This window comes from Medicago sativa, chromosome 3, assembly GCF_051527215.1.
Source record: "Medicago sativa cultivar Bolivia chromosome 3, Bolivia_mono, whole genome shotgun sequence".
Lineage (NCBI taxonomy): Eukaryota > Viridiplantae > Streptophyta > Magnoliopsida > Fabales > Fabaceae > Medicago > Medicago sativa.
Window position 1 is genome coordinate 40,135,168 of NC_140751.1, and position 22,159 is coordinate 40,157,326.

At 34.7% G+C, this 22,159-nt stretch overlaps 4 protein-coding genes across 8 annotated transcripts; all 4 read left to right on the plus strand.

Moving 5' to 3' along the window:
* Window positions 1-1,100: 1,100 nt before the first annotated feature.
* Window positions 1,101-4,656, plus strand: LOC146937535 (uncharacterized). Its single transcript, XM_085751792.1, has 2 exons — window positions 1,101-1,235; window positions 1,999-4,656. Exon 2 carries the CDS (start codon window positions 2,008-2,010, stop codon window positions 4,513-4,515), a length of 2,508 nt encoding a protein of 835 aa, XP_085607918.1. The 5' UTR covers window positions 1,101-1,235; window positions 1,999-2,007; the 3' UTR covers window positions 4,516-4,656.
* On the plus strand, window positions 1,105-10,875 carry LOC146937536 (uncharacterized). Of its 5 annotated transcripts, none has more exons than XM_085751793.1 (11): window positions 1,109-1,235; window positions 5,782-6,061; window positions 7,100-7,324; window positions 7,410-7,670; window positions 7,923-8,533; window positions 8,624-8,800; window positions 8,879-8,983; window positions 9,078-9,141; window positions 10,155-10,250; window positions 10,349-10,451; window positions 10,600-10,875. In XM_085751793.1, the coding sequence occupies exons 2-10, from the start codon at window positions 5,786-5,788 to the stop codon at window positions 10,439-10,441; spliced, it is 1,908 nt and encodes a 635-aa protein (XP_085607919.1). In that variant the 5' UTR covers window positions 1,109-1,235; window positions 5,782-5,785; the 3' UTR covers window positions 10,442-10,451; window positions 10,600-10,875. The 5 variants fall into 5 exon arrangements, with proteins under 5 accessions (XP_085607921.1, XP_085607923.1, XP_085607919.1 ...); XM_085751794.1 differs by having other exon boundaries at window positions 8,882-8,983; XM_085751795.1 differs by lacking the exon at window positions 5,782-6,061 and having other exon boundaries at window positions 1,105-1,235.
* Window positions 4,690-5,473, plus strand: LOC146937537 (uncharacterized). The gene has a single exon (XM_085751791.1). It carries the CDS (start codon window positions 4,690-4,692, stop codon window positions 5,161-5,163), a length of 474 nt encoding a protein of 157 aa, XP_085607917.1. The 3' UTR covers window positions 5,164-5,473.
* Window positions 10,876-16,461: 5,586 nt separating the features above from the next.
* LOC146937538 (uncharacterized) lies at window positions 16,462-21,769 on the plus strand. Its single transcript, XM_085751799.1, has one exon. The coding sequence runs from the start codon at window positions 20,334-20,336 to the stop codon at window positions 21,504-21,506; it is 1,173 nt and encodes a 390-aa protein (XP_085607925.1). The 5' UTR covers window positions 16,462-20,333; the 3' UTR covers window positions 21,507-21,769.
* The last annotated feature ends 390 nt before the right edge of the window (window positions 21,770-22,159 follow it).

Consider the following 22,159-nt stretch of genomic DNA (forward strand, 5'->3'; position numbering starts at 1 on the left):
TTTTATGGTAGTACTTTATAAGAAAACTTGAGGATGGGGATTGAAATATTGCTTATGAACAAGAATTTATTTTACTACTCATCATCGGTCCTTTGTTTCATTGAGTTGATCTCCTACTTATTGATAACTACTTTGAATTATCTGTCAAGGTCAATGCTAGCAGTAATAACTAAACCAATTTGGACACTCCTTCTCTATTGACAATTTTTCTGTGTTGATGAAATTGTAACTGTAATTATCTGTCAAGGATGATGGTTGGTTTCGATTATGCCTGACTGCATCTAAAGTTAAATTGTTGGGGACACTCTTCTCATACATTATTAATGTCCCATGTTTTGGTTCAATTCTAGAATTCTGTTTTGCTGTAGTAATAAGTAACTATGGATTTGGTTTTGAAACTGAGTTTAAAAGGAGTAACAACACGAGTCTAGACCACATGTTTCAAAATTCCATTGATATATTAAACATGAAAAACACATTTATCACTTCTTTGTATATGTCCACCTTATCAAATTTTTTACTTACTGCATTACCATGGACAGTCAGTTTTTGTTACAGTTTCTGCAGTGTTTCTGGATGCTGCATTTTTTAATTTTTTTTTTTTGCAATGGTTTGTTGTTTAGCTCTTGGAACACTATTAATGGTGTATTTGGAACATGAGTATTGGGATATCAGTGCTTTTCCCACATGTCTCATTCATTTAATGTTTTCTTCTGTTGTTTGCTTTTTTGTTTAACTAGACAACTTATTATGTACTTTCAAACGTCATTTTATATCCAAACAGGGCCATTTCAAGTTGAAAAATAATAATTGAATTATTGATTATTCGTTCTTATATTTTGCTCAATTTTGTCTTCTTTCAAGTTGAATATAATAATCTTCAGTTTTACTCTACTAGTATGTTTATTGCTTAATGTGTGAAATTCATGTAGATCTGAGTTTATTATTATTTTTTTTCATGTTTTTTTGAATAATTATGAATTATTGAGTGAGAAGGTTAATCGTATGATGTTTAAGTTTCATTGTTTGACCACTGCCAATTATCATTATTATGGCTTAAAACACTTTCCCTTCCTCACTTTTGATTTCATTTTTGTAGATTTCGTTTAATTTGACCGTCCTTCTCAATTTACAAAAAATTCTTCTCGATCGAGCACTACCTGTACGAGAAAGGAGTATCAGTGATCTTCATCGTCCTTATATTCTCACATCAAGCAAGTATCAACTCAGATAAGGTTTGTGTTTTTTCTTCTTCTTACTTCACCATGTATGTTGGAGCAGTTACCCATGTTCAAGGAAATCGAATACCTTGTGTGTTTCAAGTATTGTTTACAAACTGTTCGACGTAATGTCTCTGTTACTAATTTAATTACTAAGAACAATCAATGCTCCATGTCAAAGTTTATTTTGCATATTTTCCGTTTGGACAACATTCACTCATTCAAGATACGTATCCACCAGTCAAGGTTCACGACTTCGATGAAAGAGAATTTTTTTTTTATTGGATTAGTTTGAAATTTGAAAAGAAAACTAGTAAAGATGTATCAATTTAGATTAGGAGCTCCATTGTGGTAGAAATTTGTTTCTTTACTTATTGGATTTTTGTACTGTGATCCTTACTCTTTGTTTTTGATTGTCACATTGTGAATCTCGGATGCTCCTTGATTGCTGATATTGTTTATTATTACGTGACGATATCCAGCTCAATTCTCTCTTTTGGTTGATGCTGATGTTAGGGGATTTACTGCCCCACGTTTAGTTTGTCTTCTTTTTCAGGCTTCGACCCTATGTAATTAAAAAAAACTTAGCCACCATACTCAATGACAGTTTTTGCGTGTCATCTAAGAGATTTCTAGCTAGTAGTAATCTCGTACCTCCGCGTAAGTAGTTACGTAGCTTAAGCACCAAGTTTTTTACTTGGTCAAACTCCAAGTCTTCTAAGTTCTAATAGTTATGTAGGCATCGCAATTCCTTGATTCGGTGTGTGTTCATTTTCAGTGCGTCATTATGGATCGTAGTTGGATGAGAGCTAATCGATTAAGTGAAGAGTTTGATAATGGAGTTGAAGAATTTCTAGAGTTTGCTGAACAAAATCTTCCAAACAATGATGGACTTTTCCCGTGTCCTTGTGTTTCTTGTGCGAATCGGGAGCCAAACATTACGAAGGAAGAAATAAGGGGCCATCTAGCTTGGAACGGGATTTGTCAAACTTATACACAATGGATATGGCACGGTGAAGCAATACTGCCAAGTGTATCCCAAAGAGAGAACGTTAGTGTAGATATGGATGATCGACTGGAAGACATGATACACGATATTGGAGAAGAATCTTTTAAGAGAGCGCATATGTACGGTACTTTATGTAAAAACAAGGAAGAACCTTTGTATCTGGGATGCACAAAGTTTACACGTTTGTCAGCCATTTTAAAATTGTTTAATTTGAAGGCAAAAAATGGATGGAGTGATAAAAGTTTCACTGAATTGCTTCGGTTGTTGACAGAAATACTTCCGGAAGGTAACACAATGCCGAATCGTTATTACGAGGCCAAAAAAATATTGTGTCTGATGGGTATGGAGTATGTAAAAATACACGCATGCCCAAATGACTGCATCTTATATAGAAAAGAGTTTGAAAAACATGATCATTGTCCGAAGTGCAAGGTGTCACGCTACAAAAAGAAAGACGATGATTCCAGTGATGATGCGAGCACAAAGGGTCCTCCTGCCAAAGTGTTTTGGTACCTACCAATAATTTCAAGGTTCAAGAGATTGTTCTCTAATCCAAAGGACGCAAAGAACCTTAGATGGCATGCAGATGAGAGAAAATGTGACGGAAAAATTCGCCATGTAGCTGATTCTTTGCAATGGAAGAAAATCGATTCTTTGTTTTCAACTTTTGGCGAAGAGAAAAGAAACCTTAGACTTGGACTTGCTACTGATGGAATGAATCCATATGGTAATCTAAGTAGTAAACATACATCATGGCCCGTTCTCTTGATAATTTACAACCTACCTCCGTGGTTGTGCATGAAGCGTAAATATATTATGTTATCGATGATGATTTCGGGCCCATATCAACCAGGTAATGACATAGATGTTTATCTAAGTCCATTGATTGATGATTTAAGACTGTTGTGGGAAGAAGGAGTTAATGCTCTTGACGCGTACTCCGGTGAACATTTCAATATGCGTGCCATGTTGTTTTGCACCATCAACGACTTTCCAGCATATGGTAATTTGAGTGGGTACACAGTTAAAGGGCATAAAGCGTGCCCTATATGCGAGGATGAAACATGTTTTCATCAACTGCATCATGGAAGCAAGACTGTTTATCTTGGGCATCGAAAATTTCTAAACCGTTATCATCCATATCGTAAGATGAGGAAAGCTTTCAATGGTAAACCTGAGTTTGGTTTTGCTCCAAAGCCCTTGACCGGAGAGGAAGTTTATCAACGACAGCAAAATGTGGAGGTTACCTTTGGAAAGCAAAAAAAGAAGCCTGTTGTGAAAAATATATGGAAAAAGAGGTCGGTGTTCTTTGAGCTTCCATATTGGTCTAGTCTTGATGTAAGACATTGTATTGATGTGATGCATGTAGAGAAAAATGTTTGTGATAGTATAGTTGGAACACTTCTCGACATTAAAGGCAAGACAAAAGATAGTTTAAATGCTCGTCTAGATTTGATGGAGATGGGTATAAGGCAGCAGTTAAATCCACAACAAAGAGGTAACAGAACATTTTTACCTCCAGCATGTCACACTTTGTCTAAGAAAGAGAAAAGAAGTTTTTGTGAGTGTTTACAAGGTATCAAAGTGCCGCAAGGTTACTCATCAAATATCAAGAGGCTTGTAGCAATGGATGATCTCAAGTTAATTGGCTTAAAATCTCATGACTCTCATGTTTTGATGCAACAATTACTACCGGTGGCTATTCGTGGAATATTGCCTAACAAAGTTAGGATAACTATAACTAAGCTGTGTTTATTCTTCAATGCAATATGTAGTAAAGTCATTGATCCATTGAAGTTAGACGAGTTGGAACATGAGGCTGCAATTATCTTATGTCAATTGGAGATGTATTTTCCTCCTTCATTTTTTGACATTATGGAACACTTGATTGTTCATTTGGTGAGGGAGATTAGACACTGTGGTCCAGTTTATTTAAGATGGATGTATCCGGTTGAGCGGTGCATGAAGATCTTGAAAGGGTATACGATGAATCTACACCGTCCAGAAGCATCAATTGTTGAAAGGTACATTGCAGAAGAAGGTATTGAGCATTGTTCAGACTATTTATCAAATGTGGATTCTATAGGAGTTCCCAAGTCTCGTCATGATGAAAGTTGTGAAGGTACGGGACAAGGTTTAAATGTTAAGACCATGTTTTGGGATGTGATCCATCCAGCACATTTGTTTATATTGAATAACACTGATGAAGTTCAACCTCACTTATCTACTCACAAAAATATTGTAAAGAGTAATTACCCCAAGATGAATGAGAAAGGGTTGTTATGAGAGCATAATAAGAGTTTTTCCGATTGGTTTACATAAAGATTTGCTAATGATGAAAGTGCCTCTGATACAATTAAATGGTTGGCACGTGCACCTAAGTTTAACATTATAACTTGGAGTGCATATGATATTAATAAAACTACATTTTATACAAAAGCAAAGGATGATAAAAGTACAATGCAAAATAGTGGGGTTATGGTTGTGGCTGAATCGATGCACTTCTCAAGTTCCAAAGATAAAAACCCTATAATGGCATCTACACCATACTATGGGGTAATTGAAGAGATTTGGGAGCTTGATTATACTTTATTTACAGTGCCTATCTTTAAATGCAAATGGATTGATATTAACAATGGTGTAAGAATTGATGAATTAGGATATACACTAGTTGATCTTTCCAAGGCAGCTTATAGGGACGAACCCTTCATTATGGCATCCCAAGCAAAACAAGTGTTTTATGTCACGGATCCTTCTAACAAAAGGTGGTCAGTGGTTCTACAAACAAAAAATACTCATGGTAGTGATGAAACTCTTGATATCCCTGAGATTCCTTCTTCCTCAACAAATGTTACTACATCTATTGATGAGAACGAAGTAGACGATGTGCACGCTACTCGTTCGGATCATGAAGAAGGGATATGGGAGGACTAATAAGGTTTTAATTTTTATTAATAGCTCTGCCTCCTGTGCTAACTGGCTGCTGCCTTGCTGTTGTGCTGCTGTTTTCCCGTCCCAGCAGTGTTGGTCTCGCCTGGGCAGCTTTGTTGTCCTGCTGTCTGCACAGGTCCAGCAGCTAGTGCTGCTATCTGCGCCAGTCCTAGCAGCAATTTTGGGAGGTTTTTTGGGTTACAGGTTGCCTGTTTTGAGGCTCGGATATGGCACTGAATTTTGATGGTCCTTATTAGATTTCAGATTCATATCTTTTGCCATCTTTTGGGGTTGTGTGGTGTTTAGTCTTTGTTGTTTTTCTTCCGTTTCTTTTATGGTTGGTTGTTGGTGGTTTGTTTTTGCTGGTTGATGTAACGCTTATAGGCGGCATCTTGTAGTCCGTTTCTTTTGGTAAATGAATGCAATGAATTGAGTTAAATAGATACATGGCTGATTCAACCAACATTGAGTTAAAAATCTGTGTATGTGTACATGTTTTAAAATCTGTGTATGTTTTCCTTTTTTTGTCAACAGATACATGGCTGATTCAGCATTGAGTTAAAAATCTGTGTATGTGTACATGTTTTAAAATCTGTGTATGTTTTCCTTTTTTGTCAACAGATACATGGCTGATTCAACCAACATTCTTCTTTCGTCTAGTGAAATTCCAAAAAGAAATGTTAGAGGTGCCACCAAGATGAAAAATATGACCAAAGTTCTGAAATCCGGTGTGAAACCAATGGTCAACTTTAATCTAGAAACTGGGAGGTGTTATGGTCCAAATTCTGCAGAGTTTAGGAGTTATGCAGCATTTCTTGCTCGAAGTAAGTGTAGTATTTTAATAGATGATTGGAGAGCGGTTGATGCAAGCACAAAAGATGCAATTTGGGTTGATCTTCAGGTATTATAGTTGTATTTTTAATTCAGCAATTGCGATTGCGATCATGTCCGTTGGATTTTTCCAGCAATATAAAGATTTACAATGAAACCACATTAATATGTTTATAATTAAAAATAACCAATCAAAATATTCCTTCACTATTATTTAGTTAAAAATGTCATATCCTTAAGCATTTCTGTTTCAAAAGCCTAGTAGTTAGTATATAATTAACCTGCTGAGAATTTTGACGATTAATAGTGACTGGAGATTGAGCATTAGGCAATCCTCTTACGCTTCTTCTGCAAGTGGAAACAATGCAAGGAAAATGAGTAAAAAGAAATTAAGAAAATATAGCATATTATTACTTTGTCAATTCAATTGAAAAATAGGAAAGGGAAAACAATAGGACAAATAAACAAAAAGGACAATTTGTGCACCAAAAGTATATTAGATATTTTCTTTTCCTATTAGTTGTAGGGAATGCTTCTTTTGCCTCCAATTTCCCTTTAACTAAAATATCCTTTTTAGCAACCTATATTGGAATATTGGAATCTAAGACAAACAGAGAGATCCACCCTTAGAAGTGACAGAATAACGATATTTGCACTTGGAAATATTCCTACTACATATTCAATGACTTTTGTTTTAAAGCAATAAAATAAAAGCTTTCTTTCTAAATTTATACAAACAGTTAAAATTATATAACAAATTTAGTACATAGTAATTTATTAATGTTAAAGGAAGCTAACCATCTCATATTAAATATCTTCATTGTTTTTAAATTTACCTTTTGATTATAGTTGTAGCACAAAATAAATTAATTTTTGGAATTAATTTACACATAGTACTTTTTAATTGAGAATGTGATGGGGAGAGAAAAATCAAAGTACTTGAACGAGTATTCAATGTGTATGTGGATGTAAAACGGTAAAAGTGAAGTCTATAGCAATGAAAGTGATGTGAAACAAACATATGTATTTTTAATTCAGCATTTACTATTAATTAATTATTGTATCTATTGATCTTTAGGTACTAACTCCAAATATTTGATGTATATAGAAGCATTTTGTTATTCCAGAAAGTGATGATCCAAAAAATGATCCATTGAAGAAAAGATGGATGGTGTTTTTGGGGGCGCGGTGGAACGGGTTTAAGGCACAACTCACATCGGAATATATTACACATCCCAATCCCGAACGCCCTCCTCCGTATGTTACATATCCTTTTATTAAAGAACATATATGGAAGAGGTTCCTCGAGTCTCGAAATACCGATGAATTTAAGGTTTGTAGTAATTATATTTGATTTTTTATTGTACATTTTTTTAATTTAATCAAATCAATTTAGTAATGATTTTTTTTTATGATAGGCAAAAAGTCAAAAGGGTAGGGAGTGTGTGGCTAAAAATATTTATAGACATACATTATCTCGTGGAGGATATGAACTGCTTCAGGAGAAAATGATGAAGGAAAAGAGAAAAGTGCTAGAAGAATCAGGAGATGTAGATGATATATTAAGTGATGATCTAAGTCTATCTCCTCCGTCACGTCATGATACATGGAAGAGAGCAAGACAAAAGAAAGGGGGAGAGTATACATCAGAGGCTGCAAAAGTTGTTGCTGACAAAATTGTAAGTTAGTGATTTTATGTAACAATGATTAGTGTTCATAGTTAACATAAACTTCAAACTCAGGTTCTCTATAGCTTATGACAGAATAGTAGCTATATAATTGGTTGTGTGAAACAGAGTGTTTGCAACAAATTTTAATTCTTGACTGGTTCGGTAAACCTTCTCTGTAGTTTGAAAAGAATCACATTGTGTAGTACTTTTCGTAAAGTACCTTTCATTTATAAAAAACTGAATTTACTGAATTTTATGTAGGATTCTCTAGTTGAAGAGACTGCCAAAGGCACCTTTGTTCCACAAGGACGTGACGATATCTTAACAAGGGCAATTGGGACGAAAGAGCATGGTGGTCGTGTTCGTGGTGTTGGACCTGGTTACACTCTGAGCAATTACTTTGGAAGGTCTTCACGCCTTACCCAAACCATAGATGTTAACCAGCATCTCTCACAACTTCAAACAAATCTGGAAAGACAACTTAAAGAAAAATTTGATGCACAATTTGAAGAAAAGATGGCCGTCGAACGTGAGTTGATGCAACAAGCATTTCTGGAAAAACTTAAGACTATGGGTTTCTCCCAAACCTTGCAAACAAATGAAGAAATTGAGCATAGTAGTCCTGAAAAAGTTGTTGTGCGTGGAAGCACAAAAGGTTCTTGTACCGCTGCACAAGAAAATTACAAGGAGGACTTGACCATCGACAATGTTCAAAAATTGTTGTGCATGATTTTGAGAAGTGAAGAAGATATACGCATACCATTAGAACATGAGCCAAATACCGCAAGGTTTTTCATTCCAGCAAGTTGTATTAGACAGTTGTTGGTGGGTAATGCTTGGCTTGACTTTTCTATTCTACAACTTTGGTGCACGTAAGTACATTTTCTTTTATACTATTATCAATATGGATTAGTAGTATATCCACAATTCAATATTTAAGTGTTAATTTTAAATTTGTCTAGGTGTATGCATCGTCTTTGTATCTCGACAAATAGATCGAAAGTGTTTGGGATTTTGGACCCAGTATGCTTGGATTTTAATCCAAAAGATCATAATACTAAAACTAAAGTTCAGGGACACATACAAACTAGGTTGCGTGATTTGAACAAAGTGTGTTACTTAGCACCATATCTATATAAGTAAGTATATATTTAAATTATTTTTCTTATTTATCTTTGATAGCTTAAACCTTAATAATTGTTCTTCTACGTGTGCAGAAGACACTGGCAGTTAATAATTATTTGTCCCAAGGACAATAGTTTAGTTATCCTTTGTTCAATGCACCAAGATCTTAATGAAGCAATGATTAAGATTGTTTCAAAGTAAGTGTATATTTTACGTTGCATTTGATATATTACTTCCTACAACACTAAAATGTATAACTTTGATGATTTTTTTAATTTGGTTAACATATAGAGCTTTAGAGGTTCATCAACTTGCTCAGGGCAATAGAAAGAAGGTTAAATGGTTTCGTCCCAAAGTAAGTATGGTTCTTGTTTATCCTTAATTGTTCCCTGTATATTTTCCGTATGATTGTTTCTTGTATTAAAAGTGGAATGTGTTTGAAAACAAGACTAAACTCAAATTATTGGGATTCCCTTTAAAAGTGTTCAAATTCTGCTTAGTTACAACGCTGTAGCGCAGCTATAGTCATTATTTGACAACACTTTATACTAAATAGTGTATCACGGAATAATAGTTACTTTGTCGAATTCTACTTCGACATGGCCGCTAGTTGATAACACTGTCTTCTACTAGTTGGAAAGTCTCACATTGGCCACAATCATACATTTTAGGTTGTTTGATCAATGTTGCGTTGGATGTGTGCTAGGCCTACACATGATAGGACAACATTAGAGAGAGGTTTGGGGTAGTGTCTATAGTAGAAAAGGTTGTGTAAACTTGCTTAGGTGGTTTGTGCATGTAGAAAGAATACTTGTGGATTTTGTAGTAAGGAGAGTAGTCAAATTACTAATGGTAGAGGAAGGCCTAAAAAAACTATGCAAGAAATTAAACTACAAAGAAAGATCTAGAAATTAATGAGTTAGATAGAAATATAGTATATGATAGAGCACTATGTTTGATCCATGTTGCCAACCCAATTAGTGGGATAAAGCTTGGTTGTTGTTTTGTTGTTGACCAACGACTCACAATTCAACTGTGTATATCGAATCAATTTATCACATTGAAATGTGTGAGCTGTTTCATCTTGATTGGATTATCTGAGATGTATGACTGCCACAAATAAGTGATTTTCCAACTGCAGGAAATTCAGATTTGAACATATTATTGGTATTATTGATAGTTTAAGGAGTGTTATTATTTAGCAACATAACAATTGGAATGCTAGCACATAGGCTTTTGAACTCACTGTTTAATGTGTTTCATGATTGATTGGTATTATTGATAGTTTAAGGAGTGTTATTATTTAGCAACATAACTATTTTTTTTATATGAACTAATCACTTTATAAAAATGGCCATTCATTTGTAGCCAAGAAAGCAACCTAATGGCAATGATTGTGGATACTATGTGATGAAGAATATGCTAGATATCATCTCTGCTAATATTACTAAGTCTTGGATGGAGGTATTTTAATTTTACGATAACATGTTTATACTATATGTTGTCAAATATAAACATATCCTTATTAATATTAATTACTTATATTAACCTACACATTGTAGGTCTTCAATGATCCAACGCCATTAACTGATGATGACTTATATGATTTGCGAAACCAATGGGCAACTTGTTTTCTTGACTTGTATAAGGCTTAGGATTTACATGGTATGTTTCAAAGCCAATCTCATAATTTGACATTTGTAGAGAGTAGAATTTTGAACGGACTTGTATCTGTCTTAATGTGTGGTGGTTTTGGTGTGTCAAGTGCGTCTGCAGTTGAGATAACTTTTTCAATTGATTTTTTTTTTTGTAGCTGAAAATTGATTCTGTTGTGGCTGAGATGAGACATTGCCGATGCTTACGACTGATATGAGATGAGATGTTTTTTGCAGCTGAAGTTTAGCGTATTTACGATGATGATTCTGTTGTGGATTATTTTTTGTTTGAAATTTCTACTTAAGTTGTTGGATTATTTCTACCTATATTGTATTCAGATGCCTCTTTTGTAGCTTGGAATATTGACGTGGAAAATTGAGGATTGATTATGCAATATCCAATTAGATAATATAACTCTTTTTTTGCATTAAAATTATCCATAATTTGTTTTCATTTTATTACTATAAAAAAAAAACAGGGGTCAAGCTTATTTGATAAGCCATTTAAAAAAAAATTTAAAAAAAAAATTATTTCACTACAGTGGATTTGAAAAAACTGATGTGAAATATACGTATTTAACTTCAGTGTCGAACGTACAACTGATGTGAAAACTGTTGGGTTAATTTTCAAAGTGCGTCTATTACATCAGTGCAAGCGGACCTGATGTAGAAATTCAATATTTCACATCAGTTGCAACCTGATGTGAAAGGATACTGACTTACCACATCATATCAGTTTACATCGGATACAAACTGATGTAAAAAGTCGATTCCAACTGATGTAAAAACTAATTTCTGTAGTAGTGAATAGAGTTTTTTTATCCTGGAAGACGAAAGGTCACAAGGTGTGACCTTTCGTCTTCCAGGATGATAACTCGATTTGAACATTATTTTAGTCAGGTTACCTGAATATATAACCAATGAACAAGTAACGTGACTAAAATATGGTTTAAATAGAGTTTTTATCCTGGAAGACGAAAGGTCACAAGGTGTGACCTTTCGTCTTCCAGGATGAAAACTCGATTTGAACAATATTTTAGTCAGGTTACTTGAATATATAACCAATGAACAAGTAACTTGACTAAAATATTGTTTAAATAGAGTTTTTATCCTGGAAGACGAAAGGTCACAAGGTGTGACCTTTCGTCTTCCAGGATGATAACTCAATTTAAACATTATTTTAGTCAGGTTACTTGAATATATAAACAATGAACAAGTAACGTGACTAAAATATGGTTTAAACAGAGTTTTTATCCTGGAAGACGAAAGGTCACAAGGTGTGACCTTTCGTCTTCCAGGATGATAACTCGACTTGAACAATATTTTAGTCAGGTTACTTGAATATATAACCAATGAACAAGTAACTTGAACTAAATATTGTTTAAATAGAGTTTTTATCCTGGAAGACGAAAGGTCACAAGGTGTGACCTTTCGTCTTCCAGAATGATAACTCAATTTCAACATTATTTTAGTCAGGTTACTTGAATATATAACCAATGAACAAGTAACTTGACTAAAATGTTGTTTAAATAGAGTTTTGATCCTGGAAGACGAAAGGTCACAAGGTGTGACCTTTCGTCTTCCAGGATGATAACTCGATTTGAACATTATTTTAGTCAGGTTACTTGAATATATAACCAATGAACAAGTAACTTGACTAAAATATTGTTTAAATAGAGTTTTGATCCTGGAAGACGAAAGGTCACAAGGTGTGACCTTTCGTCTTCCAGGATGATAACTCGATTTGAACATTATTTTAGTCAGGTTACTTGAATATATAACCAATGAACAAGTAACTTGACTAAAATATTGTTTAAATAGAGTTTTGATCCTGGAAGACGAAAGGTCACGAGGTGTGACCTTTCGTCTTCCAGGATGATAACTCGATTTGAACATTATTTTAGTCAGGTTACTTGAATATATAACCAATGAACAAGTAACTTGACTAAAATATTGTTTAAATAGAGTTTTTTATCCTGGAAGACGAAAGGTCACAAGGTGTGACCTTTCGTCTTCCAGGATGATAACTCGATTTGAACATTATTTTAGTCAGGTTACTTGAATATATAACCAATGAACAAGTAACGTGACTAAAATATGGTTTAAATAGAGTTTTTATCCTGGAAGACGAAAGGTCACAAGGTGTGACCTTTCGTCTTCCAGGATGATAACTTGATTTGAACTATATTTTAGTCAGGTTACTTGAATATATAACCAATGAACAAGTAACTTGACTAAAATATTGTTTAAATAGAGTTTTGATCCTGGAAGACGAAAGGTCACAAGGTGTGACCTTTCGTCTTCCAGGATGATAACTCAATTTAAACATTATTTTAGTCAGGTTACTTGAATATATAACCAATGAACAAGTAACTTGACTAAAATGTTGTTTAAATAGAGTTTTGATCCTGGAAGACGAAAGGTCACAAGGTGTGACCTTTCGTCTTCCAGGATGATAACTCGATTTGAACATTATTTTAGTCAGGTTACTTGAATATATAACCAATGAACAAGTAAGTTGACTAAAATATTGTTTAAATATAGTTTTTATCCTAGAAGACGAAAGGTCACAAGGTGTGACCTTTCGTCTTCCAGGGTGATAACTCGATTTGAACATTAGTTCAGTCAGGTTACTTGAATATATAACCAATGAACAAGTAACGTGACTAAAATATAGTTTAAATAGAGTTTTTTTATCCTAGAAGACGAAAGGTCACAAGGTGTGACCTTTCGTCTTCCAGGATGATAACTCAATATGAACATTATTTTAATCAGGTTACTTGAATATATAACCAATGAACAAGTAACTTGATTAGAATAATGTTTAAATAGAGTTTTGATCCTGGAAGACGAAAGGTCACAAGGTGTGACCTTTCGTCTTCCAGGATGATAACTCGATTTGAACATTATTTTAGTCAGGTTACTTGAATATATAACCAATGAACAAGTAACTTGACTAAAATATTGTTTAAATAGAGTTTTTATCCTGGAAGACGAAAGGACACAAGGTGTGACCTTTCGTCTTCCAGGATGATAACTCAATTAAACATTATTTTAGTCAGGTTACTTGAATATATAACCTATGAACAAGTAACTTGACTAAAATGTTGTTTAAATAGAGTTTTGATCCTGGAAGACGAAAGGTCACAAGGTGTGACCTTTCGTCTTCCAGGATGATAACTCGATTTGAACATTATTTTAGTCAGGTTACTTGAATATATAACCAATGAACAAGTAACTTGACTAAAATATTGTTTAAATAGAGTTTTGATCCTGGAAGCCGAAAGGTCACAAGGTGTGACCTTTCGTCTTCCAGGATGATAACTCGATTTGAACATTACTTTAGTCTGGTTACTTGAATATATAACCAATGAACAAGTAACGTGACTAAAATATTGTTTAAATAGAGTTTTTTATCCTGGAAGACGAAAGGTCACAAGGTGTGACCTTTCGTCTTCCAGGATGATAACTCGATTTGAACATTATTTTAGTCAGGTTACTTGAATATATAACCAATGAACAAGTAACGTGACTAAAATATGGTTTAAATAGAGTTTTTATCCTGGAAGACGAAAGGTCACAAGGTGTGACCTTTCGTCTTTCTGGATGATAACTCGATTTAAACATTATTTTAGTCAGGTTACTTGAATATATAACCAATGAACAAGTAACGTGACTAAAATATGGTTTAAATAGAGTTTTGATCCTGGAAGACGAAAGGTCACAAGGTGTGACCTTTCGTCTTCCAGGATGATAACTCGATTTGAACATTATTTTAGTCAGGTTACTTGAATATATAACCAATGAACAAGTAACTTGAATAAAATATTGTTTAAATAGAGTTTTTACCCTGGAAGACGAAAGGTCACAAGGTGTGACCTTTCGTCTTCCAGGATGATAACTCGATTTGAACATTATTTTAGTCAGGTTACTTGAATATATAACCAATGAACAAGTAACTTGACTAAAATATTGTTTAAATAGAGTTTTGATCCTGGAAGACGAAAGGTCACAAGGTGTGACCTTTCGTCTTCCAGGGTGATAACTCGATTTGAACATTATTTCAGTCAGGTTACTTGAATATATAACCAATGAAGAAGTAACGTGACTAAAATATAGTTTAAATAGAGTTTTTTTATCCTAGAAGACGAAAGGTCACAAGGTGTGACCTTTCGTCTTCCAGGATGATAACTCCATATGAACATTATTTTAATCAGGTTACTTGAATATATAACCAATGAACAAGTAACTTGATTAGAATAATGTTTAAATAGAGTTTTGATCCTGGAAGACGAAAGGTCACAAGGTGTGACCTTTCGTCTTCCAGGATGATAACTTGATTTGAACATTATTTTAGTCAGGTTACTTGAATATATAACCATTGAACAAGTAACTTGACTAAAATATTGTTTAAATAGAGTTTTGATCCTGGAAGACGAAAGGTCACAAGGTGTGACCTTTCGTCTTCCAGGATGAAAACTCGATTTGAACATTATTTTAGTCTGGTTACTTGAATATATAACCCATGAACAAGTAACGTGACTAAAATATTGTTTAAATAGAGTTTTTTTATCCTGGAAGACGAAAGGTCACAAGGTGTGACCTTTCGTCTTCCAGGATGATAACTCGATTTGAACATTATTTTAGTCAGGTTACTTGAATATATAACCAATGAACAAGTAACGTGACTAAAATATGGTTTAAATAGAGTTTTTATCCTGGAAGACGAAAGGTCACAAGGTGTGACCTTTCGTCTTCCAGGATGATAACTCGATTTGAACAATATTTTAGTCAGGTTACTTGAATATATAACCAATGAACAAGTAACGTGACTAAAATATTGTTTAAATAGAGTTTTTATCCTGGAAGACGAAAGGTCACAAGGTGTGACCTTTCGTCTTCCAGGATGATAACTCAATTTAAACATTATTTTAGTCAGGTTACTTGAATATATAACCAATGAACAAGTAACGTGACTAAAATATGGTTTAAATAGACTTTTTATCCTGGAAGACGAAAGGTCACAAGGTGTGACCTTTCGTCTTCCAGGATGATAACTCGATTTGAACAATATTTTAGTCAGGTTACTTGAATATATAACCAATGAACAAGTAACTTGACTAAAATGTTGTTTAAATAGAGTTTTTATCCTGGAAGACGAAAGGTCACAAGGTGTGACCTTTCGTCTTCCAGGATGATAACTCAATTTAAACATTATTTTAGTCAGGTTACTTGAATATATAACCAATGAACAAGTAACTTGACTAAAATGTTGTTTAAATAGAGTTTTGATCCTGGAAGACGAAAGGTCACAAGGTGTGACCTTTCGTCTTCCAGGATGATAACTCGATTTGAACATTATTTTAGTCAGGTTACTTGAATATATAACCAATGAACAAGTAACTTGACTAAAATATTGTTTAAATAGAGTTTTGATCCTGGAAGACGAAAGGTCACGAGGTGTGACCTTTCGTCTTCCAGGATGATAACTCGATTTGAACATTATTTTAGTCAGGTTACTTGAATATATAACCAATTGTCATACCCCAAATTTTGACCACTTTTGCTCTGTTTTTACCTATTTTTGTCCGTATTTTAAAACGGCTCAATTTCTCTTCTTTTCGCTTTAACGAGTTAAAACCTTTCTCAGTCGTTGTTTAATCATTCAAAGTCTGTGATCTTGCAAGTAAAATTTTGTCCAGTTGAAATTGCTTTATTTGTCTTTTCAGGCATTTTAAATTTTTACGCGTGCTTTTAAAATATTTAAAGTCTTTTATTCATTTCTTTTTATAAATAAATCTTTTTAGGTAATTTCCTTTTTGTCCGCATGATTAAACCGTTTAAAAAGTTTTGTTCGTGTTTTAAAACACCGCAAGTTTTAGTCGTCTCAGTCGAGATTTCGACAACTTTAAATTTTATTACTTTTTTTTTTTTATTATTACTTTTATCTTATTTTACAACTCTATTTTATTTTATTTCATTTTTACCATTTATTCTTTTTGCTTTTAATGTCATTTTTATTTTGTTTTTATCAACAATTTGTTTTGTCTTAAGTCCACTTGTTACATTGGTAGTGGTCCAAAGAGCATCCCAAGCATTTTCTTTCTCTCCAAGTTTCATTAAGGGTAGTTTAGTATTTAGTCCATTCATCCTTTTTAACCTAGTTAGTCACTATATATAGTATCATTCCAATCATTGGCAGGAGGCTGCACAAACTTTTACACAAACACAATTTCTATGCGGCAGTTTCCAAAATAGGATCAAAATTCCTCTTCTCAAAAATTTCTCAAGAACACCAAAAACAATTTCAATTGTCCAGATCGCTTTATCACAATATGTAATATCTTTTTTCAAACTCCTCCATCATACTTAAATCACAGTGTTGTTTTTCTATATTGATCACATACAAACTCAAATTCATCATCCTCAAGCCACAATCATCATTCATTCACGGTCCTTAATCCTCATCATCACAAACACAAACATACTGCTAGAAACCTCATCACAATATCATTTACACTAAACCTTTTATAGTGAACACCTTACCACCAATCCCAAACCGAATCAACAATCAACACCAACAACTCAAACAAATTTCCAGAATTACAATTTTGAATCCATCATTATTTTCTTATTCCTCATAAACGCAAAATTGCTTCGAATCGGACATAAAGCAATCACAAGGTTTCATATACAAACTGAAGCTCTTCCCAAGCGTCTAGTCAGCACAGAACGGAACCGAACTCGGACGACTACGGACACCATCGGAAAGCTCAAAGAAGGAGCAAAACAGACCCAGACCGGTGGTATAAGTACAAGCTGTGACGGGATCGAGAAGAAGTCGAGCCAAATTGTGAAGAGATCGGAGAGAATAACTGAACTGAATCATCAAAGGTAATAAGAGGTAATTTCTTCTCTTCTCTGCTTCCTAGATCTAGTGTCCTCATTTGTTTGTTTTCAAAAACTATTTTAGAAAATGAGAAGAGGAGCAAATAAGTTTGTATGTGCTTGCCTTTTGAATTGGGTGTTAAGTGGGAAGAATTTTGATTCCTGTGGGAGTTTATTTATTTTTTTTTTTGAAAAGAAAACATGAAGGAAGAGCGGTGCAGCTATGTTCTTAAGAAGAAGAAGATTCACTAAACCGGTTTTATATCACTCTTGCTGGACCGGTTCGGTTGAACCGACCCGTTCCTGAACCGGTCCAGCTGCTTTGATCCAGTCTAGCTGACCCAGCCCACCGTTTCTTTTTGCTGAGGCCCATCTTTCTTCTTTCATGTTGCTACTGCTTGCTGTTTGTACCATCTATTCATGGCTGTCTGCACCCCCCTGGTTTCCTTGAAATTTCTCTTCGTATGTATTAGTTTTGATAACTTTCATCCTTTTTGTTCAATTTAATTTTTTCACATCATATTTGTTTTACCACATAGTTTACTCATCGATTCAATTTTTATCACATGCATTTTGATTCAAGTTACACTTCATATACATTTTTTTTTCCTAATCCATTCAATGACTACATTTTCATCTCATGCATTTTTAAATTCGTTTTGTGACTTTGTCCCAAGCATTTTAAACACATTAATCTCCATGACTTTTTATTTTGCTTTAATATTTTAAAATATTATTTCATGCATTTTAAATATTTTTTACTCCATAATATCTCGTGTTGATTTTGCTTTAATATTTCAATTTCTACTTCATGCATTGCTTTAAAATTTTTAACATCATGCATTATTGTTAATTTATATGTTGGCTTTAAAATAATTTTATACATCTTTTGGTTGTTGTTTCGTTTTTGGTTCTCGATACCAAACATTCTTACAACCTAGCTTTACAATTCAATTCTAGTCCCATGCATTTTTAAACTTTTCACTCCATGATATCTCTTGTCAATTTTGCTTTAATCTTGCATTTTTATTTAGATGCATTGTTTTAAAATTTTGATATCATGCATTCTAAGTCTCATATTATCTTGTTATATTTTTGTTTGCTTTAATTCTAGTATAGTCTCAGGCATTTATTTTACTCATGCAATTCATTTTCAATATCAATGTTAGTGTGTATAATAGGCTTATGTAATGTCATTCATGCTTTATTTTCTTGCTTTAGAAATGCCCCTAGGATGGTATGTAATAGCTTAGTAATTGCACACACCGACACTTGCACCGACACCATATCACTTTATTTATTGCTTCACTCTCGCTTTATTTTTCGCATCGTTACGTTAGCTTTCCGTTAGTTTAGTAAAACTTTTTTTATCTCAAAAAATCAAATGAGCAAAAGTCAAATTATTTTTCTTAATAAACCTTGGACCCAAATCCAAGTTGTTTTTCTTTTATTTTCTTAATCAAACTTCTAATGAATCTTAATTAAACTTAGACTAAATTTCTTAAATAAAATGAAACAACATCACTTCTATTTTATTCTTCTATACCTTGAGGTCTCGCAACCCTTCTAAAAACCATTTTCAAAATCAAATTAAAATCAACCCAACCCACAAAAATATTTTTTATAAGAGCGAACTACGACGGTTTTGATCCCTTTAAAGGGTACGTAGGCAGAGGCTTTAATCCTTTCAAATCAATCAAATAAAAATAACCAAAACTCCTACTTCTTCTCCCTCCATTCTTTCACTCATACCTTAATCAATAATTTTTCAAATAAAATAAAGTTAGAAAGAGGTTCTCACGGAGTACCGTGAACGACGCGGGTGCCTAACACCTTCCCGAATCGTAACCAACCCCCGGATCCAAAAAGGGTTTTTCAATCTCTTTTTCCCTTCCCAAGAATAAAATCGAGCAAGTCCGGTAGATTGAAGGTTCAAGTCCAATTAATGGCTTGACACCCGAAAATCTTGGTCTACAAAAATGGCGACTCCACTGGGGATCCTACGCGGGTTAAGCCCACCTTTCTTTCTTTATTACTTTTGCTTTATCATTTGTATATACTTTGTAAATACTTTTACGTGAGTGGTGAGACAAAGTCCTATACCCGGACTTGAGTGAAACATAGGATATAGGACGGGGTAAAATCATAGTGACATACCAAGAGCATTCTTGGACCATGTTTACAAGTGATAACCCTACTCGGCGGAGGCCTCACGGAAGGTAGTAGTCTTGTTAACATGAGCATTCGTGTTGACGTTATTACTTTCAATGTGAGTGTCCGGTGAAGCCGTGGACCTTAGTAACCTTTAACCCCACTTGGCCTTTTTAGGACGTAGTGCGGAGACTGAACCAAGAGCATTCTTGACTTTAGTTGTCACGCGATACTACACTCAAACTAGACTTCCTTGTGGATGATATTGGACTAGGAGCATTCCTACGCACCGATAAATTCATAAGGGTAGTTGTAATTTGGGAACTTGGTAGAACCCTTGTTACATGTGCAATTGAAACCATAGTCCTTACCAAATGGCGTTGTTGTCCCTAAACTCCAACATTGTATACCTTAAACCTCATCATGTTTTCATTGCATAATCATGCATACATGCTTTCATCCATAAACCTTTTTCTCATCCATAAAAAAATATATTGAAGGATTTAACCAAGCTTTTTGTAAACATCAAAGGAATGGGCCTTGTAAGAATGAACACCAAGCAATACAATTTCAAAAATCTCAACTAAGCTTTTGCTTTTGTTAAGAACTTCTTCCTTGGGTTCGTTCTTACCTTTTGAAAAGGAAACCTATTGCAATATCTTTGCAAATCTTCAAATGCAACCATGTTCATCTGCCATGTTTACAATTTACCTTGATAAATCCTTCGATAACAAAAATATTGTACATTTTTGCATAAACATATCATGCATCATTTTTGCATTCATAGTTTCTAGTCTGTGTCTTATCATGGGTCTTTCTCTACAAAAGGTCAATCCATCAGTAAAGTGGTCTGATGTCTTCATCCAAGTTCGGCTCGTACATGCAAACACTCATGCAAACACAAAAGATGGATCAGCTTGAGCAAGAGGTCCATGAGCTTCGTGGAGAGGTAACAACGCTTCGGGCTGAGGTAGAGAGGTTAACTAGCCTAGTATCTTCATTGATGGTTGCAAAGGATTCACCGCTTGTTCAGCAAAGGTCTCATCCATTATGTCAGCCAATGTGCATGAAACGACCTCGACAACAGGTTCCTCAACAGCCTCAATCGTTTACTACTCAAAATCAGGCTCCTCAGCCATTTACTTTCCAGAATCAGGCTCCTCAGCAGCTTATCCCTCAAAGTCAGGCTCCTCAGCAGCTTATTCTTCAAAATCAGGCTCGGAAAGCATCACAGTTTGACCCAATTCCTATCAAATATGCAACTTTGCTTCCTATCTTGCTTAAGAAGAGACTTGTTCAAACCAGGCCACCTCCTTGGGTGCCGAATCCGCTGCCATCTTCGTATCGCCCTGACCTCAAATGTGATTTCCATCAAGGGGCACCAGGCCATGATGCCGAGCAATGTTACGCTTTGAAGGAAGAAGTTCAAAAGTTGATTGGAAATAACACTGAGTTCTTCGAAGACCCGGATATAAAGGTGCTACTTCAGCAACAACATCTGGCTTCTCACTCTGTTGCCGCTATCAAGCCCATAAATACTGTTCAAAATCCGGGTTATCAGCCCCAATTTCAACCAAGTCAACAACATCTGGCTCCTCACTCTATTGCCGCTGTTAGGCCCATCAATGCTGTTCAAAATCCGGGTTATCAGCCCCAATTTCAACAAAGTCAACAACAGTATTTAATTTCTCACTCTGTTGCTGCTATTAAGCCCATCACCAATACTGTTCAAAATCCGGTTTATCATCCTCAGTTTCAGCAATATCAACAACAGACTTCAAGGAAACAGGTCGATCCCATTCCCATGAAGTATGCAGAGTTGTTTCCAAAGTTGCTTGAAAGGAATTTGGTCTATACCAAGGCACCTCTTCCAGTGCCAGCAAAATTGACATCCCGGTACAGGCCCGACCACTTTTGTGCTTTCCATCAAGGGGCACCAGGTCATGATATTGAGCACTGTTGTGCATTGCAGAAGATAGTTCAGAAGTTGATCCAGAAAAATATCATACCTTTTGAAGAGTTTTGAATTTGAAGGTGCAAGTTAATCTGTTATCGGATCGTGGAACCTGATGTTGGTACATGGAATGTTTAGCTGCATTTGGGTCTTTGTTGATGTTTATTTCTACTACTCATCTGTTTAATTAATATGTTTGTTTGTTGCTTTATGTTTTTCAAAAAAAAAAAATCCTTTCGTCCCACCCGAGACGGAAGTGAACTTATTTAGGGCTTTTTGCTTTATGTATTTTCATCATTAATTAAAAGGTCGCTTTGATCCCGACTTTGTTTTTATTTTGTGCTTTTTCTGGAAAGATGGTAATACAAAAAACCAAAAATTCTTTTCTTTAAATCATTTCCACATATTTGCATAATCATAATGTTTATATCAATAATCAAATCATGCATTAATAAACCCGTTGAACACTTAAACCATGTACTCTCTCTCAACTTTGAGTTCCTTGTATCCGAGACTGAAGAGGAGTATGAAGAAGAAGTTTCCAATGTGATTTCTCGCCTACTGGGGCATCTTGGCCATCGAAGCTGTGAATATCAAGAAAGATTGTCCAGAAGAGGACATTCATGTACAAAGACTGGCACGAGATGCTACCATCTGCCTTGCAGGGATGTTATACTTCAAGTGCACACTTCAACAGGGGCAACCCCCCCACCATCCCTCAGTAT

Coding starts and splice junctions, on each gene's coding strand:
- LOC146937535 (XM_085751792.1), top strand. CDS start 2,008: ATGGATCGTAGTTGGATGAGAGCTAATCGATTAAGTGAAGAGTTTGAT.
- LOC146937537 (XM_085751791.1), top strand. CDS start 4,690: ATGCAAAATAGTGGGGTTATGGTTGTGGCTGAATCGATGCACTTCTCA.
- LOC146937536 (XM_085751793.1), top strand. CDS start 5,786: ATGGCTGATTCAACCAACATTCTTCTTTCGTCTAGTGAAATTCCAAAA. Junction 8,801..8,878: donor TTAGCACCATATCTATATAA/GTAAGTATATAT, acceptor CTACGTGTGCAG/AAGACACTGGCAGTTAATAA. Junction 9,142..10,154: donor TTAAATGGTTTCGTCCCAAA/GTAAGTATGGTT, acceptor ATTCATTTGTAG/CCAAGAAAGCAACCTAATGG.
- LOC146937538 (XM_085751799.1), top strand. CDS start 20,334: ATGTCTTCATCCAAGTTCGGCTCGTACATGCAAACACTCATGCAAACA.